At 42.3% G+C, this 18,188-nt stretch overlaps 6 protein-coding genes across 6 annotated transcripts; 3 read left to right on the top strand and 3 right to left on the bottom strand.

Moving 5' to 3' along the window:
- Positions 1 to 1,582: 1,582 nt before the first annotated feature.
- EAE97_005079 (uncharacterized protein) lies at positions 1,583 to 5,199 on the top strand (the record flags this gene model as incomplete). Its single annotated transcript, XM_038875591.1, has 2 exons — positions 1,583 to 1,880; positions 1,934 to 5,199. The coding sequence occupies 2 exons, from the start codon at positions 1,583 to 1,585 to the stop codon at positions 5,197 to 5,199; spliced, it is 3,564 nt and encodes a 1,187-aa protein (XP_038733948.1).
- A 368-nt stretch (positions 5,200 to 5,567) lies between these two features.
- EAE97_005078 (uncharacterized protein) lies at positions 5,568 to 6,023 on the bottom strand (the record flags this gene model as incomplete). Its single annotated transcript, XM_038875590.1, has 2 exons — positions 5,568 to 5,667; positions 5,857 to 6,023. The coding sequence occupies 2 exons, from the start codon at positions 6,021 to 6,023 to the stop codon at positions 5,568 to 5,570; spliced, it is 267 nt and encodes an 88-aa protein (XP_038733947.1).
- A 1,243-nt stretch (positions 6,024 to 7,266) lies between these two features.
- On the top strand, positions 7,267 to 8,276 carry EAE97_005077 (uncharacterized protein; the record flags this gene model as incomplete). The annotated part of the gene is made up of 2 exons (XM_038875589.1): positions 7,267 to 7,319; positions 7,373 to 8,276. The coding sequence occupies 2 exons, from the start codon at positions 7,267 to 7,269 to the stop codon at positions 8,274 to 8,276; spliced, it is 957 nt and encodes a 318-aa protein (XP_038733946.1).
- A 202-nt stretch (positions 8,277 to 8,478) lies between these two features.
- EAE97_005076 (uncharacterized protein) lies at positions 8,479 to 11,250 on the bottom strand. Its single transcript, XM_038875588.1, has 8 exons — positions 10,673 to 11,250; positions 10,557 to 10,622; positions 10,305 to 10,493; positions 10,227 to 10,254; positions 9,843 to 10,172; positions 9,122 to 9,790; positions 8,920 to 9,056; positions 8,479 to 8,865 (listed from the first exon to the last, which is right to left on the bottom strand). Exons 1-8 carry the CDS (start codon positions 10,946 to 10,948, stop codon positions 8,665 to 8,667), a joined length of 1,896 nt encoding a protein of 631 aa, XP_038733945.1. The 5' UTR covers positions 10,949 to 11,250; the 3' UTR covers positions 8,479 to 8,664.
- A 212-nt stretch (positions 11,251 to 11,462) lies between these two features.
- EAE97_005075 (uncharacterized protein) lies at positions 11,463 to 12,944 on the top strand. Its single transcript, XM_038875587.1, has 2 exons — positions 11,463 to 11,884; positions 11,934 to 12,944. Exons 1-2 carry the CDS (start codon positions 11,667 to 11,669, stop codon positions 12,625 to 12,627), a joined length of 912 nt encoding a protein of 303 aa, XP_038733944.1. The 5' UTR covers positions 11,463 to 11,666; the 3' UTR covers positions 12,628 to 12,944.
- A 2,775-nt stretch (positions 12,945 to 15,719) lies between these two features.
- On the bottom strand, positions 15,720 to 17,757 carry EAE97_005074 (uncharacterized protein; the record flags this gene model as incomplete). Its single annotated transcript, XM_038875586.1, has 3 exons — positions 15,720 to 16,329; positions 16,366 to 17,721; positions 17,753 to 17,757. The coding sequence occupies 3 exons, from the start codon at positions 17,755 to 17,757 to the stop codon at positions 15,720 to 15,722; spliced, it is 1,971 nt and encodes a 656-aa protein (XP_038733943.1).
- Positions 17,758 to 18,188: the final 431 nt, after the last annotated feature.

Genomic DNA, 18,188 nt, shown 5'->3' with positions numbered 1-18,188 from the left:
GTTTTTCTTTCACCACTCTCTCTCACCCCCACTCATAACCGATGTAGTACAAGAATCTATTATACGATTACCTACCTAAGTACCTACTAGGTATATCACCACCCACACCAATTGACATTGACCACCTGCTCACTGTCCAATAGAGGAAGTTGCAAAATATATTATAGATACTAGGTATGTATGTCTCTGATGGTGTACCAATTTTTCAGATCCCTCATGATCTCTCATGCGAATATGGATTGATGAGCTTGCTCATAGCTCCTAACGATTCACCTCCTTCCTATGTAGAGGAAATTAATTGGTTTGAGATTTGAGACACAATCGACGCTTAGTTCACACAGCACAAGAGGGGAAGAAAATCATTCGAGAAAATGGAACAATACCGTCCTTGTTCTGGGAAATCGACATATGGGCCAGAACATTTGGTAAATGGCGAAAGGATGGACTACCTTGCCTACATACTAGGTAGCTAGGTAGTATCTAATAATCCAATGAGACTCTCGTTTTGGCCGCTTCTTCTTGTCATCATGCAAGTAAGGTAAGCTGACCTTCCCCCATATTAAAAGTTCTCAAGCCACCAACTTCTCGAAATGAATTCTAATGCATGATAATGATATGTCGCTGTATTTTGTATTGTTATGAGGGATGAGAGGTGAGAGTAGAAATGAGAGAAAGGGTTCTCCCTAAAGAAATTCAGATTATACATCTATCCATCTTTCTTCATTCCATCACGAGGACATCTCATACGAACGGAAGCGTTGTTTTACATTTCCAAAGTGAGACTCCGTGAGTACCTACGAGCCTACGTACCGACCTCCGTCTTTATCTCTAGATAAAGCCTCAATTCATGTTCTCGTGCTTGCTTCTGTGATTGGATGAGATAGGATCATAGGAATTGTATGGCCAGGATTGATCGGCAGCATGCATATAAACGAGAAGTGTGCATAGCATCAAGGGTGTCTCGGTGTGCAATGACATGATTCTAGGTTTCCCCAAGTCTCGACCAGTATGGGTTGAATATCGATTTTATATTCTATGTGATTTTGGGAGGCTTGTGAGATAAGCAAATGAAACAGGATTTGGGTTCGCCATCTTCTACTTTGCCTTTGCCTCTCGTCGGGAAGAGATTTTATATCTTCATATTCCCTTCCTTCATGTTGTTTTGATATGTAATTTAATTAATTCTATAAATTGGTTGCTTGATCTTCATCAAGGAATATCCATCCACTCTTCGAACGACCGAGCCTTGGTTCTGGGAGCTGGGACGAGAAATAATCAAAAAGCGCTCGGGAAACGCGATAACCTGGAAATTAAAGATTTATTTACTTATTTCTTCCTTTATTTACAATTACTACTAATGTCCTAATATTTGACAAACCTTTGAAACTATTCCTTCGCTCGATCAATTTTCGGATTGCGTTGCTTCATTTCGCCAACCTCTGTCGCTACAAGATGGAATAAATCAAGAAAGGCAGTCTTCTCAGCAACCAGCGTTCCTTCCTACCTCCCATTACCGACCATACAGGTTTGAGGATTAAATCGCTCAACCGCGGATTTTGAGCTGAAAACATTCCAAACAAAAATGTTATCTTCGTTACTGCGACCAGCGAAAGCTCGACGACGCGCTCAAGAAATACATTCCCCTTTCTCGACACTGAATGTTGACCGATCTTCACCAGCTGCGACTAGGAGAGAACGTTTATTTCGACATGCATCCGCAGATTTTACGGAAACGGAAATAGAAGAAGATACAGAGGAAGAAAATGCGCAGCAAAATGATGGGGAGGATGAAGATGAAGGAAGCAACGAAGATGAAGTAGAAGAAGAAGATGGTGATGAAGACCAACCTCTCTTGCCTATATTCTCTGCGGCACATCTTGGTATCTAGCATTTCTGTATCTTTTTCCAAACCCCAATACTAAAATTTGATTAGATGCGCTTCCAGTATATAATCTCACACATGCCATTCGACTCATCATACTCCCGCGGACGGAAACCACATTGACATGGGATCAATTACGGTCACCACAAGTCTCACAGTTCTTGGTGAAGCCCATGCAACAACAGATTCGAATTTCGCACTTTAATCGAGCTACTCTATATGCGTTGATGGCAAATTGTTTACAATTCAAAAAGGAGAGTCAAGCAAACCCAGGTAATGCAGGGAATAGCTTAACTAGAGCTTTAGTTTGTGAGCTTCTCGCTATCAAGTTATTGAAGGAATACAATACTAGAGAGTTAATTGATGCTCTTTCCTACGACTTCTTTCCATTACAAGGAGTAGCAGAACCAAGTCCACCCATAACGAACTGGAATCAAAGAAATCGTGCAAAACCAGTTGCTGCCAGGATCTCAACTTTGGAGGTAGCTATTAGGGCGTCTGCGAAACGATTTTTGGCACACCCACTTGTAGTGCAACAACTAGAGGCTATTTGGGCTGGAACAATTGTATTTCATTCTGCGGCGGATAATCTTCATCGTACATCGATAAACCGGACGGGATTTAATAAACCAAGTCCAAGCAATGGAGCTGCGGTGCCATTACTTACCCGTGATCAAATTCAGTATGGGGCAACAAACAGTCGCCCAAAACTTCAAAATAAAGAACCAGAATCGGAACAAGCGATTCAAACCTTGACTAGGAGAACGGTCACATTATATGACCCAAGGGATGCATCTCTATTTAAGCTTTCGAGATTGAGGGTACCAAGATATCGTCAATTCTTCTCCACTTGCTCACTTGCTATCCTTCTTGTTCTTTTTCTAGCTGTTCTCAGTCAAAGATCAACAGACATCACCGGTCTCGAAGTCATATTCTGGTTTTGGAGTGCAGGTTTCATGCTTGATGAGGTAGTCGGGTTCAATGAACAAGGGTTCTCGTTATATATTATGAGTTTCTGGAATGCTTTCGACCTGGGTATTCTAGTTCTACTTACTATTTACTATTGCATGCGATTATATGGTATTTTCTTGGTGGACTATGGAAGAGAAGAGTGGAACAGTATGGCATATGATGTTCTTGCAACTAATGCAATCCTACTCTTCCCTCGATTATTCAGTGTTCTGGACCATTACCGATATTTCTCACAACTATTAATCGCATTTAGATTGATGGCAATTGATCTTGTGGCGGTATTCGTACTAATCTTGATAGCTTGCAGTGGGTTTTTTGTTGCATTCACTCTATCGTTTGGCAAAAGCGAATATGATGCAGCAGGAGTTGCTTACAAGATCTTTCAGATATTGATGGGATTTACACCTGCGGCATGGGAAGCATGGGAAACTTACAATTTCTTGGGAAAGGCACTACTTGTGCTTTTCCTCTTCATTTGTCACTTCCTCGTTATTACCATTCTCATTACGGTTTTAACAAACTCCTTTATGTCAATCGTCTCAAACGCAAACGAAGAACATCAATTTGTTTTTGCTGTCAACACAATTTCCATGGTTAAGAATGATGCTCTCTTCTCCTATGTAGCACCTACGAACATTCTTGCTTGGGTTCTTACACCATTCAGATTCTTTTTTCCTTTCAGGACATTCATCAAGATGAATCGTACTGTCATAAAAATGACGCATTTTCCCTTATTGTTCAGTATATGTGTCTACGAAAAGCTTTTCTTGGCAAGATCTGTCTTTGAACCTACGGATTTGGTTGAGAAAGCTGGACAACGATCGAAGCGAACAATATCATTCCAAGATCGTAGGCATGGACTCTTCAGTCCTAATTTGCGGAGACATGAATCTTCCGTTGCTGGTTTTCAAAAAGACAGAGCTCTTGATGAAGTTTTCAGGCTAACGCCGAGGGATAATCTTGGTAGAAATCGTCCTAGTTTTGATCGTCGACAAACTCAGACTGTCATCAATAACTGGATGGAACGTCAAGGAGACGTTGCTAGTCCACCACAAGAACAAGATCGTTCTATATTGGAAAGGTTAGAGATGCGAAGACAATCTAGGCAAGCAAATGCCATGAGACATCGTGCACTCAGTCGTCAGCTTTCCGGAAATAGATCTGTGGCTAGCGATCCAGCAGAATTTATGTCTACAGGATTTCATGACATGACTCGACTTTCAGATGATGAATTACATCCAAATGAGTTTGGTGGAGGTCATACAGATGCAGATGGAGATGATGAATTGTTGTCTAATGATGAAGACGAACATGACGAGGAGGATAAACATACAGCGACAAATTTCAGCCAAAGTGGTGTTGAATCGGAAGAAGAGTATTTTCAAACACCAACTGCAACGAGATTTATTTCTCCCATTGCGGCTTTCAATCCACAACAAGATATCACTCAACAAAACAATTCTCCCTCAAAGCAATCCAAGTCTACACCAAAGAAGAAGGCTCATGATAGGAATTTATCGACGACGACGATTCTTTTCAATCCTCTTATTCAGAATTCTTCATTTTCGTCCAATTCTCCCCCTCGTTCACGACCATTAACAGCAAAAATGTATTCACAAGTGAATACCGGGACCAACACCCCAGCAGGCCAATCAGGATCTCGTACTCCCAAAACCGCCAACTTCACCAATACAACTGTTCGACCACGTCCTATTTTACCCAACCGTACAAATTTTCAATCTGTTCCAATTATTACTAAACCAGATCCTGCACGTAATCGCGTTCTGCGTCATAAAGAATCTAGTTTGAATCTCAGTTTATCGGAAATGGGTCTTGAGCATGCACAACTTGGCGCAGTGCCAAGTTCATTTCAAACTCAAATGGCTATCGCTACAAAGATGGCGATGAAACGTGATAAAAAAGAGGAGACTGCAGATGGTATGATGGGAAGATTGATGCTGGCAAGGATGAAGACTTTAGAGGAAGGGTTTGCTGAAGTTGTCAGAGAGTTTAGAGGAATGCGTACAGCTGGAAATTCTTCGGTCGAGAATGAAACTTTGGTCGGAAAGCGGAAAGAAGCAAAAGGGGATAAAAAGAAGAAACGACCTGGCAGCGCCAATCTTTCACAAACTAAAAGTGAAGTCAATCTGGAAAAATTCAGGATGACAAGCTCAAAGGGAAAAGAAAAGGGATACTTTGATAACGATCATGGTGGTCTTACGTCGACCAATGGGCTTGATATTGGAGGGGTTACTAGTCGAGGAACGAGTGAGTATAGGACACCATATGAAACGCCAGAGGCTGGTATCATAGCACAGTATCTGACAAAGGGGAGTTCCTTGTAATATTTGCAAATTAGCGGGAGTTTGAGTGGATAGAATCTCGATGGCGGTGTTTTGCGTTTGAAATTTTTGGTCTGTATTATTTGAAGTACATGTATTGAATGATATTATGACAGGAGATTGTGTTTATTGTGTATAAAAGAGGATATACCCAAATTGTTTTTAGGTCAATCGGTTAGCTATTATGATGGGCAAGCACACGAAATAGTAATGAAAGAATCACGATGGGATAGTATCATATGTTTCTCTTGTATTATTCATTTATCGTCCTTTGTCGTACATGTGCAGCGATCTCCAGCACGTTCGTCTGAATCAAACCTCAGCCAGCAAATTCCATCGCACATCCCACATCATATCAGTCCATTCCTATCTCAAGCAAGCACGCCCTCCTTCTTAACCCCCTTAGAAAAATTCATCATGGGCGCAATCGGAACGGGCCAAAACATGACTGCGGCAACGACGGGGACGTAACTATTCGGATTGGGTGTTAGCACGGAATGGGTAGGGTATTGCATAACATGGCATAGTATGGAGTCTTTCCCTTTTCCTTTTTCTTTTTTTTTTTCCTTTTTGGGGGGGAAGGGAGAGGAGAGGGGATAATTTAAAAGAGGTGAAAGGAATGAATAGATGAATAATTGAAGAGATGCAAATTCAACATACAGTAACCCCGTTCCGTACACATTCTTCCATGCTTTTCCCCAGTAGACGTTGGGACCGAAGTAGATGGGTTGGCGGGGGGTGAGCGATTTGATCGAGGCGGTGGTGGAGGTCGAGGATTGACGGATTGTGCGGGTGAGGAGGGTGGTGAGGAGGGTTGGGCGGGGCATTTTTGGGGATTTGGATTTTGGGGGGGTGTGAGGGTTAGGTGTGAGGGTTGGATGGACGAGATTTGGTGGAATGAGCTGATGAGCTGGGTGGAGTGAGGGAAGATTTGTGGTGGTGAAATGGGTAATGGGTAACGAGTAATGAGGAAAGAGGAAAATTGCGATGATTTTGGATAGTTATAGAGGTGAGAGGGAAAAAGGTTGGAGAAATCGATACTTCAGATTTAAATAGATAGTTGAAAGGGAAGGAGAGAATAGTAAACGACCAATCTGTATTTCGGAGGAAAGAGCATGTTTATGTATCTTTGGTACGTTCTCGTGATCAGGTTGGGAGGTACATACATAGGTAGGTATGGATGGATGGATATGGTAAGAGGGGTGTAGGGGGTATAGCCTGAATGGTTATGATAGGATAGGATGGCATGGGATGGAAAGGAGAATTATGTGCGAGTGTGTGTGAGTGAGGAAGAGAGGGAGGGGATACAAATCCCGGTATTTTAATTTTTGATTTGAGATGGTATGGGATGATGGTGATTGGAACTAGATCCCGGTTCAAAGCCCGATGGGTTTCAGAGCCCGGGGTTGGAATGGTGGGTTTGTGGGATTTGGATGGTGTTTGTTTGTTTGTTTGTTTGTTTGGAATTTCTTGATGTGGTGTGATATGAAGGGGTGGGAGTTGGAAAGGTCTTTACCTAGTACTTGTTCGTACCGACCTATATATACAACATATCCCGACCAAAAGCTCGTGAAATGTATTGAGTTGATCGTGTGATAACTTACGTATATTCTTCTCAAGGGATCAATTCTTATCGTATCTTATAGATTGCTGCGTAGTACCGTAAGAGTACAAGAAGAATACACATCCTCTCTTGTCTCAAATAACAGCCCATGGTTGCATGAAGTGAGGAGGAGGTGGTATTTCGTATCTATTCTGGGGTAATGCGGGGTAGAGCGTGCAAGGGGTTGGACGGGCAGGGCAGGTAAGCGTATCGCTTATTTTGATACAGGACACACAGGCCAGATGGGTTATCTAAGCTAAGAAAGTGTGACCTTGTTGGAAATGACTTTGGAAACATCTTCAAGATATCACGTTACGCGAAATTTCGTGATCAGTTTGTTGGTTTTATATGTTGGGATTCTCTGTTCTTTTCTTTAGGTTGGAATTTGGAACTTCAGGATATTGAGGATATTACATTGTCGGATTTAACTTATCCCACTTTTCAAGCCCATCGTATGATCAATCACCATGTCTTCAGATTCGAAGAAGTCCTATCTTGATCTTGTGAAAGCTTGTGATAAGTAAGTTTACAATCAATTCCCTACAAGCCATAGCACTAATCACCCGCTATTAGCTTTCCATACGATGCAAACATCGATGAACTCTACAAACTATACCTCCCAGACGATGGCCGGGTCCATGGCTACATGCTTCCCGAAATCGTCTCCCAAATGCCCTGGTCCCCCGAATTCACCATCACCCAAACCCCTCCCCTAAGCGTCCAACTGCATCCCACCGATATCGCTTCCAACGATTACTCCACTACATGCAACAACGCATTTGAAAAGGTAATCAACGAAGCAATCGACAAAGATATCTTCAGCACTCTCCACGGCGAACACAGCGAGCCCTACGCCATCCCAGGCGCCAAACAACCCGTGCAGCTCGAACGCTACGCCGCTTCACTCTTCGGCACCATATCTCGGGGTGCCCATCTCACCATCTACACCCGCAGCGGTGAAGGCGAAATGAAAATCTGGGTCGCAAAACGCAGCGCGCATCTTTTTACGTACCCGGGGAAATTCGATACCACGGTTGCAGGGGGCGTACGCGCAGATGAATCGCCTTTTGAAACCATCGTTCACGAAGCGGACGAAGAGGCGTCGTTGTCTTCGGAGCTTATCCGTGCGCATGTCAAATCCACGGGTGTGATTACGTATATGAAGAGTAGTGGAGCGGGGTCGGGAGGGATTAGAGGGTTGGTGACGGCGGATATGATATATGTGTATGATTTGGAGGTGGGGGAAGCGACGATCCCGACGCCGGGGGATGATGAGGTGGAGGGGTTTTATTTGTGGAGTGTGGAGAAGGTGGTGGAGGAGTTGGGGAAGGGGACGTTCAAGACGAATAGTGCGGTGGTGATGATTGATTTTTTTGTGAGGCATGGCATTTTGAGTCAGGAGAATGAGAGGGATTTTGCGGAGGTGGTCATGAGGATGCATAGGAAGTTGCCGTTTCCGACTGCGGGGGAGAGTTAGTGTGGGGTCTACTGTAGGGGCTGGGGTGGGGGGCTTTTTTGAGATGGGATAGATGGATGGTTTTGCTACATATAGATTTTAGGGTGATGATATAGATGGTCAATTGCTAGATGTGAATGTTTGCCTTACTCTGTTAACATATTATAGTGTGTGAGATACCCAGGGTTTTGTGGAAGTCCAGGACATTGAAAAGGGTTATATAGCACGGAATTTATGAGTATTAATGAGCAGGAATGGTCTCAAGACACTTCAAGTCATGATTTTAGTGGCCTTATTTCTCCAATCCCTTTTTTGATCTTCCTGCAGACCCTCCCATCCAACAATCATAATTTTCCTCTCTTACACATAGAGCCCAAAGGGAAAAAGAACTAAACAAAGCACACGATATCTACAACAACTTCATCAATTCTCTCAACGCCCACTCCAACTCCTCATCTCCGTCGCTTTGCGAATCCATACCTTCAGTGTCAATTCCAAATGGTATAAAATCAGGCTCACACAATGTACCATTTGACGGGAGAATACCGGTTTGAAAATACGCAAGGCGATGTTTGGCTGTACATTTTGAAGGACAGGATGCCGATGTATGCTAGATGATTTGATAAGCTGTGGATTACCGAATATTGTTATGGGAGGAACTTACACCATAGGAGTTCTGTACCAGTACGGAAGAACCGGGGAAGAAGTGTGAGTTGTAGATTGCACTTCCCAGTGGTGTGATGTTGTCTGCTGAATTGCCAATGAAGAGGATGGGATGACTGGTGTTTTGCTCAAATGGACCTTTTTTGTGAGGCTTATCAGCATATCTGATGGGGAGAAACGGGATTGATAGAAGGAACACTCACCTACGAAATTCCATTTTGTTCTTGACTTCCAGCCTGCGCACGATAGGCGAATATTGAACATGACCGATGCGGATAAGGGGCTTTTTCTTCGTAACTCTTCTTCGTATTTTATCATAACTTCCAAGCTATCTTTATCCGCATTGGCGTCACCTTCTCCGCATTTCACATATGTTGCTGCGTCGCCATTTCCAATTGCTTTTAGAGGCCATCCGGATTCCTCTTCGCAGTCAGGGGAATCGCAACTACATGTGAAACTTGGTTGAATGTGTCCTTGAGCTATAGCCAATTTCAAGAAAGGTATACCATCATCAGCTTCTAGTGCAGCTAAAGCTTTGGCCAAGTGATGAAATAATGCTAAAGGTTGGTAGAGTGAGTAGATGACTGCATTCTTTACATCCGAATAAGTGAGGACTTTTGGTCGAGTGATTCCTAAGGACTGCAACTCCATGGTGGTGTTCGTGGTAGGGAAGACTTGCAATGGGTATTTTTGAAGCTTGGTATAGATACCTTCGAGTCGTTCTTGGATCGCTGTAGGCGTTGAGGCATAGAGCGCACACTTTTGAGGGCCCGCCTTGTGACATAAGTCAAAGAAAGCTAGCATTACCTTGTCCGTGTCCTCAATATAATGGATTCCGGTTCCATTGTACCATTCTGAGTAATTGACGTTTCCTAACAGAGGTTTAGCGAGCCTTCATTGTCCAAAGTCGGAAATAATACTAACCATCACTAACGAGACGCTCAACCTTATCAGGGTACATGGCTGCGAAGGTGCCTCCAATTACTGTACCATAACTTAGACCCCAATATCTCAATTTTTCATACCCGAGCTTGTTGAGTATCTCTAGCATATCTCTTGCTACAGAAGCTGTTCCCAGAAATCGTGATAGATCACCAAGATTGGCTTCACAATTCCTAGACTTGACACTTTGATGTGCATAAAGATCATAAATCATTCCTGGGTGTGAGTCGACAAGTCCGAGTTTTTGAATGCCCCAAATTCTTTCCTCTCGTGGTCCATTCCAACAATGAGCGGAAGGGGTAGTGGCGCCAACTTTGCGTAAAGTTAATACACCATCTCACTCTCTATTCAATGCTACAGACTTACTTCCACGAGGGTCAAATCCAATAATATCCTATTCTGTTTATTAGTTGTGGACTTCAAGTCATCGGGAACAGGACTCACGTGGTTAGCTCCAACAGTAACATGAACAGCCTTCCAAAAGTCTTTCACGGTGCCAACACCGGATCCTCCAGGTCCTCCTGGATTCACGAACAGCGGACCCTTATAATCCACCTTTGATGTTGCATTTTTCCTCAAGACAGCCAAAACAACTTTTGATGAATTGGTAGGCTCTAGCCAATCTAGTGGTACCTATATTGAGAGTATACCATGAGCTTGTAACGAAAAAGTAATAGACGAACGTAGTAGTCATACCTCTAATCTTGCACAGTCAAATTCATCGAAGCATGGATGCCAAACTAATTCAGAATTTGGCTTGATCTAATCATATTCTGTCAGTTCCATCTAATTTTCCTAATCAAAGTTCGTACCGATTCCCAAGACCAATCGTCCTCACGAAGTACAGTATCTTCATCGGATACTTCTTTACCATATGGTAAGAACATATAAACCCAGAATACCAATAAGCCAAGTATTAGCCTATCTATCCATTTGTTTCGCAAGCCGTGTCCGGACCGTGTTATCCGTGGCTTCTCATCTTGTTGAGATTCTAGTTGACATGGGTCTTCATTTTCATCGCCGAGTAAAGAATCACGCATTGTCAGTTCTTCTTTTTCAAAGGAATCACCATGTTTTCCCGGTTCCATATTGCTACTTCTCCCAGGTTGTATATCCCATCGTGATGAGCTGACGAGACAACTTCTGAACTGATGTCAAAGTCACGACGATCTTTCTCATTAAGCGAAGAAACATGGGGGGTATTAATCTAGTTTTCATGATTGGTTGAATCATTGTGAGGTAGGATGTGCCCCTGTTATTACCTACTCTTCGGATCCGCTTCTTTCCCCCGGAACGGTTATCTGAAGCTATCGTTTGCTGTAGAGGACACGTACTTTGGTGCTACTACTTTGGCGGCAGAGGTGACAATATAGATAGAGTTATATTTCCATTGCGTTGGTATTAATCACTTCATTTGTAGTGAGTAGAAAGAAAAAAGTAGAAAATAGAAGAGAAACCCCTTCATTGATGTCGAGAAATTGATTCATGCTGCACACAATCGGTTAGCTTCGGGTTGCTATCGTAAAGGGTTTCTCCGATAAGCTTATTCTACTTATCAATTGCTTTTTTCCCTCTTCACATTTTGATTGCACAGTGCGACTTCGGCCTCCACTCAAGAAACTTTATTATTGTACGGAGATACAATTTTTATTTACTCGGATCCTGGGTATCATTCTTCAAGCCTCTTCTAAGCAATTGTTTGCTTCTTATATATTTGATACCGAATTCAATTGATCCTACATTCCTCAATCATTCGTTTTGTAGAGAGACATTGATCGTTGGTTGATTGTTGATGGCATTTTCTTTATGAAATCCGAAGAAGACTCACACAAGATGGAGTCACCAAAATCCCCTATGAAAATTGACAACCCAAAGACAGTGACTCGAAGTCCTGAACTCGCAGAACCTATAGCAGAACCTCAAGAATGGAATACAAAGAATCTGCCATATAGATTGGGCGTGGATTTTGTGTCTGGTGCCACTGCTGCGACTATGGTTGCGCCAATTATCACTATCATTGATAAGTAAGTTTCAACTCTTTGACTCTTGCGCCAATTGCTAATATTATAACAGAGGTATCATGCAAAATGCCTCGGGTCAAGCGACACTCAAAGAATCATTACGATTATCTCTCAAGAGCTTTATTCTCCGACCTCATAGTCTCATCTTCTCGAAACCGTTCGCTCTAATATGTATGTTATATGGAGGCACATATTTAACAGCCAACACCCTCGATACTGTTACATCCACCATACACAATAAACCTGCATCCACAGTCACATCTGGGACCTCTAAATTCGTTGCCAGTTCGACCGCAAATATCGGATTGTGCCTTTTCAAAGATCAAACGTTTGCACGTATGTTTGGTCCATCCGGTCCACCAAGACCTGTACCACTTCCGTCATATGTACTCTTCACTGCTCGTGATTGTCTTACCATTTTTGCTTCATTCAACATACCACCAATGCTTGGTCCAATTATCAACAAGAACCTGTCTGAGGAATTACAAAAATCCATAAGCGGACAAACAATTTCCCAATTTTTGGCCCCGGCTTCCGTACAACTTTTGAGTACGCCTATGCATTTGTTGGGCTTGGATTTATATAACAGAGGTCAAGGTGTTACGTGGGGAGATAGGTGGAGTATTATCAAGAAAAATTGGGGTGTTAGTGCTGCGGCTAGAATATGTAGAATTGTGCCTGCATTTGGTGTTGGAGGGGTTGTCAATATGAAAGTTAGGAAAGGATTAATGAATCGTTTGGAGTAATCGGTTCGTATTTGCAGGTTTTGTGCGCAATTGGGTTGTCCATATAGTTTGAGAGGGGCATTGGGCATAACGGAGATTGTGACTCATTTTATGCCCATATTGGAGACACATTATGGATGGATATACAAGCTATCATGGAATCATGGAACTAGTACGATGCATTTGCAAGGCGTTATGGTATATAGATGGAGCATACGTGTCAAACATACATGACGGCGCGATTAGAGGATATGCGGCATTGATTCTTAAACTCTTAATAGAGCTAGTCGACTTCAATATACAGTTTATGTACTAATACATAAGATACATCAAAGGTCATCTTCAAACCAATTCAACTCGACTCACTTCATTGTCGTCTAGCTTTTGATACCATCCATTGGATGATTCCTGCCAGCCGGAGAATCAAGAGGTGCTAGTTGATATCCCCCATTTCCCCTCGTCTGAAACTTGTTATATCATCCTCATTTTATTGGATGTTATGCTTTATAGCAGAAAGTTCTCACATTACAGCCTCGTCAACTATCCATTTCTAGGCTTTCTAGTAGATATCACACCAAATTCACTTGGGCTCTTGCCTTACCATGCTAGTGCATGGTATTTCCTTGGATGAATCGTGGTTTTCAGATTTTAGTAAGTTTGAGTCCTGAAATTTTGCCATTCAAAGAGCTAAGAGCAATGGCACTCTATGAAGTCGTTATTTCAGTAGTTTGCACCTGTGTTTGTGACACTTTTCTGCGATATGCAGTGCTCTTGGAATGTGTATAAGTGGAGATTCATATATCGCCATTGAGGGAGATAGATGGGTTTGATGGCCACCTACTTTTACATATCTTATCCGACTTGGACAACAATGTATGATCTTGACAAGGTTGTTCCCCTGTCTGCTTGTTTGGATTTCTTAGGCGATGTGGCATGCAAGTGAAATTCGTCGGAAGAGTTATTAGTGGTAGCATTCATACATATACCGCCACGCAGAATCAAGATGATATAGCGTACGAATTTAGGTCTTCTGAAGTAAATAAGACTCATGCATGCAATATCGATACTAGACGGTCCGCAAGTGAATACGCCTCTCTTTTCTTCAACGAGGAGTTTTGTTGCACTTCTAAAAACCCAATTCGTGATTTCTATTGGCGGATGATGTTAATATATTCTTTGGAGGTATTGTGAGAGGGGTGAATATAGATGGAGTCTGTGCTGGGTGTTGGTTTGAGATTGGGTAGATGGCTAAGGCTTGGTGAGGTGGATAGGATGGTTACCTAGGAAGGAATAGTAGCAGTTCACTTTTACCGTCGAAATCAGACGTGCAACAAATCCTTTTAATTGTAATTCTTAGCCTATCATGGTTAATTTACATGTGAGATGAGAGTCTTTAGTGGCGAATGATTTTGATTGAGAGGTTTTGTTGCATATCTGAAAAGTCTGGGTCTGTCGGTCGTTGGTCAAACATTGGCGAGAGATATGCGTCCGTAATTATTCGCAGTGGCCAAGATATGGCAGCTGAGGTATGGCAGTGCGGAGAGCATTCCAGTGGCCAAAGGTTGGACTTCAATCGATACATCAATGACAGATGTCAACTGACATAATAATCTGCTCTTCCATGCGGTTGACGCGTTCTTAATACTAGACGCGCTTTCGAGAGAGCCGGGGAAGACCCGAATTCAGATGTGCAGCAAAACTCTTATTTCACGGATTCAGCCTATCACGACTGGTTTATATCTGTGGTCTCTCGGCTCTCTCTATTCGCGATTTCGAGAGAGCCGAACAAGACCCGAATTCAGATGTGCAACAAAACATCTTTTTGATGAGATTTATTAGCCGATCACGACCATTCTATATATAGGATGAGGATTTCTGATAGTGAATATCATGAACCGAAAAGTCTTGTGGATATGTACCTAGGTATTCAAAGATTGTAGACGAGTATGGGTGAAGAATGTAAAGCAAGCTGCTATGAATGCGATTTTGAAAACTTACCCCTTTGCAAAAGTTTGCGTTGTGGTTTTCAGTTGAATGATATTGGCTTGTTTTTATTGCTTAGTTTAAACTTCGTTCGGGAATCTGGTATAGATATGCTTCATTTTTTTTACGTTAGGTATTAATAAGAGGAACTGAGAGGTATATGGCTAGGAGTGGTGTGTGATCAAATTCTTCTAGCTGGGAGCCGGAAGAGCTAGCAGCTAACTAGCATTCTAGTCTAGGTTCCTCGAAATTAAGTAAAAACTGCAATATCGAGCTGATTGTAAACTATTAGCATATTGGAATATTAGTATAGAGATATCCCTGTGCAGACAGATATGCAACGATCGGTAGTGTAGAGGTTGGTAAGAAGTCTTTCCATTTTTATGCAAAGAAAGTATTTAAATAGAGTTCCTTAGATTCGGGGCTAGAAGTTTACTTTCCTATATCCTGGAATCATTCTGAGTTTAAATTTATATTATATCCCTGCATAGATGTGCAACAGAGAGCCATCAAAGAAAGTCTAGATAGAAGTTTATGTAGGCTAGGAACTCATTCTTGGTGCTCAGCATCTATGTTCCATGGGAACTAGCTCAACCCAGACATTCGAAATAAGAATAAGTCGGAATCTTCTTCTCTCCGCAATGATGTGTTCAGAAGCGAAGACCAAAATAATGGTTGTTTTTGGTAATCAATTCAATTCACTACTCTCTACAAGGCAATTTGCTTTCACAACCTAACCAATATTATTCCTGCCCACCTCTTTAAATCACGACTATCCAATATCACGGTGCTTCCCTAGATGCGAAGCACTTTGAAATAAAACCACCATGCGCTTTTACTGCTTACTTCAAGATTTCCTCCTCCAAAAACTTCTCGAATACTCCCGCTGCAATCTTCAATAATGGATTTTCGCCACCAGTCCTTCCTTTAGATAGTATATCCAAGGTCATGTACAGGAATGCTGATTCTATTCTACGCGGCGATGTACGCTTTGGTTCCTGTTTTCCAGTAGGATCGATTCCCAGTCGAACTTTCTCCAACAGGGAATAACAAATGTTTGTCAATGAGATGTAATCGAATTGAATTTTTGGCATCTCATCGGGCAGAAAATCTTCCAAAACACGAAGAAATTATAACGAAGTGAGTTGTCGTTTGGCAATCCGATTTTTTTTATTCATCACTACTGCCAATGGAAGGAATTGAACTAGGTTCTGGAGATTATTGGTGGTTTCGTTGAAAGTTGCTTGGTGCTCTAGAAATGGACGGATAGCTAGACTGAGAGCATTTCTTGATAGTTTTGGCATTCTCAAACTCGGTGAAGGTTTCACTCTGATATATTCTTGATTTGAAACCTTAGAGAGGTGGAAGTTTTTGGAGAATATATTGTATGCCTCGTCTGCGGACATTGGCACGGTTCCATTGAAGATTTCCTTCTTGTGTAGCTCTATAATTGTCTCCATTGCCGGCCATCTTTTCTGAACGAAGTTGTTTCTTACACATTCCTGATACAGATGCGCCGCGAATGTCATGACGAGGTGAAAATCAGAATGGGAAAGACCAGCCTCGTCGTAGCTCGTCGATAATCTGAGAGCAACCATTCCACAGTAAACGGGATTCTGTTTGTAGAGAAACGTTAAATCGCTGTGAGGCTTTATCAATCGAATATCGAGCTGCTCGACACATTCAATGAGTTGCTGATTGTGTGTCTCGGTATTACCAGCTTTCGTAATCGCGCCAATGCTTACCAACCATTTTTTGCTTCAACCATGGGTTAACCTGCCATTCGGACGGAAGCCGCACTCTGGAAATCGAGTATAGGTGTTGGTTAGCACTAGATCATTCGAGAAATGTACTCCTGGAAGGTTTCCTTGTTGGGTGTGGTATGTATTCTCGCTGGCCATTGGTTGGAGGACAGAAGTGCTACTTGATCCTTGATCCAAGCGATTGACCAATCTCGTTGTAGAAGTCGACCCGTTTTGATTCGCTTTGCCCCAATCTGGCTCTGAGCAGTTGGATTTCGCCAAGCACTCTTTGAGTCTTCTGAACATTGTGTAGTCGGTATACCTGGAATTAATTTCGTTTATCTTCTTAATCATATGTAGATCGCTAGGATCCCACCAGTGACCACTAGCGGTATCCTTTGGAAGCCAGAGACAGGAATCTAGACTACGTCGGCCTTTGCAAGCTAATATCCCCCAATCCTCGCGTCCTTCATTTTTTAATTTCCGTAAGCCAGCAGTCAAAGCATCTGCGGCTGGGGGTGCATATAGTGTTGGACCTCGAATTTCATCTTCTTTCGTCAGTCTATTATATGTGTCGAACAGGTCGAGATCAATGACGAGTTGTGAAAGTAAAACATCCTCCTTCTCTTTTTTATTCATATAAGGAGTTCCCAGGATTTCCGGACATGAGATGTAGCCAGCCCGTAACGGAAGTGAGGGAATGGGATAGGCGGCTTCCATCTTCCAAAGGTTATCGTATTTCATCAAAATGCGAGCGGTAGATAGATATATGAAGTCGTCAAATGGTGTAGGCCGTGGCCATTCCTTTAGATCCATTTTCTGTGTAGGATCCTTCCCAGTATCGAGTCCGTTTGCGTAGAAGATGACAGCTGCAATGGTGTCATAAGATCGTTTCTTTGAGAATAACTTTGGTGCATTGCCTAGGATTTCCTGTTCACTGCGACGAACTAACTCAAATGCAGTGTTTGTTATCAAGGTAGCGCTGAGCAGATCCAGCGTTTTATCCTTGTATCTTTTCCATATTCCATGTAGAAAATTTTGAATTCGATGAAGATCCTCAAAGAAATAGAAGATCATCATGCTCATCTTCATCTGCAAGGATTCTCCTTCTAGTTCGCAAGTGTCCAGGGTGACAGCATTGGGCTCGGGATTTTCTTCATTATTTTCGACCTCACTGTCTTCCTTCAAACAGTCTTCGACGTCAAGGTTTTGAAAGATATTAGATATTTCGGTCCAAGAAGATTCTGTGTCTTGGCGTTTTCTTGAGGTCTTGCATGGAACATCGGTGCTATTCGGATGTCTCCTGCCATTTTGGCTCTGGTCGAGAGTACTAAGAATATCTTGTGGAAGTTCAATGAAATGTTGATGACCTCTGTTCGAAGATTGGTTCCTAAACTTGGATGACTCAAGCCAATATGCACAACATTTTCGAGCACGAATCGCTCTTTGTAGAACCTTTCGAACCGTTTGTGGTAGCTCAGTCTTTCCGAGTGATAAAGTTCGCTTGTTTCAAGATTTCTGCTGTCACAAAGTTGACTGACTGTCTGACAAAAAATTGTTGAGGGAAATGAACCACTATGAATTATAAATCATCATGAAGAGATAGGAAATTCATCTTCTAATGACATAAAGAATGAATAGTATGACGCTCAAAAAGTAGATTGCTTTGAAGTTAGGGTCTTTGATGGAAGATAACCATTCCTCGCCTACTTAGACGTGCCAAAAATTAGAGTATGCAATGCAAACGTATCAGCAGATGGTGTAACAAAAAATAAAAAACGTTCTGCTTTACACTGAACTTCATAGCAATATATACAGGTAGTACAAACAGCAACTAACCGATCTTGATAAAACAAT

The sequence above is a fragment of the Botrytis byssoidea genome, assembly GCF_014898295.1.
Source record: "Botrytis byssoidea strain MUCL 94 chromosome Unknown BBYS_008, whole genome shotgun sequence".
NCBI classification, from domain to species: Eukaryota; Fungi; Ascomycota; class Leotiomycetes; order Helotiales; family Sclerotiniaceae; genus Botrytis; species Botrytis byssoidea.
The sequence above is the reverse complement of the archived record's forward strand: the minus strand, read 5'-3'. Positions and strand labels throughout refer to the sequence as shown.

Bases quoted from the DNA above. Each gene is read 5' to 3' on its own strand.
- EAE97_005076 (XM_038875588.1), bottom strand. From the start codon at position 10,948: ATGGAACCGGGAAAACATGGTGATTCCTTTGAAAAAGAAGAACTGACA. The intron at 10,623-10,672 runs GTACGAACTTTG...GAATATGATTAG, and splicing joins ACGATTGGTCTTGGGAATCG to ATCAAGCCAAATTCTGAATT. The intron at 10,494-10,556 runs GTATGACTACTA...CTCTCAATATAG, and splicing joins TTGACTGTGCAAGATTAGAG to GTACCACTAGATTGGCTAGA.
- EAE97_005075 (XM_038875587.1), top strand. From the start codon at position 11,667: ATGAAATCCGAAGAAGACTCACACAAGATGGAGTCACCAAAATCCCCT. The intron at 11,885-11,933 runs GTAAGTTTCAAC...ATATTATAACAG, and splicing joins ATTATCACTATCATTGATAA to AGGTATCATGCAAAATGCCT.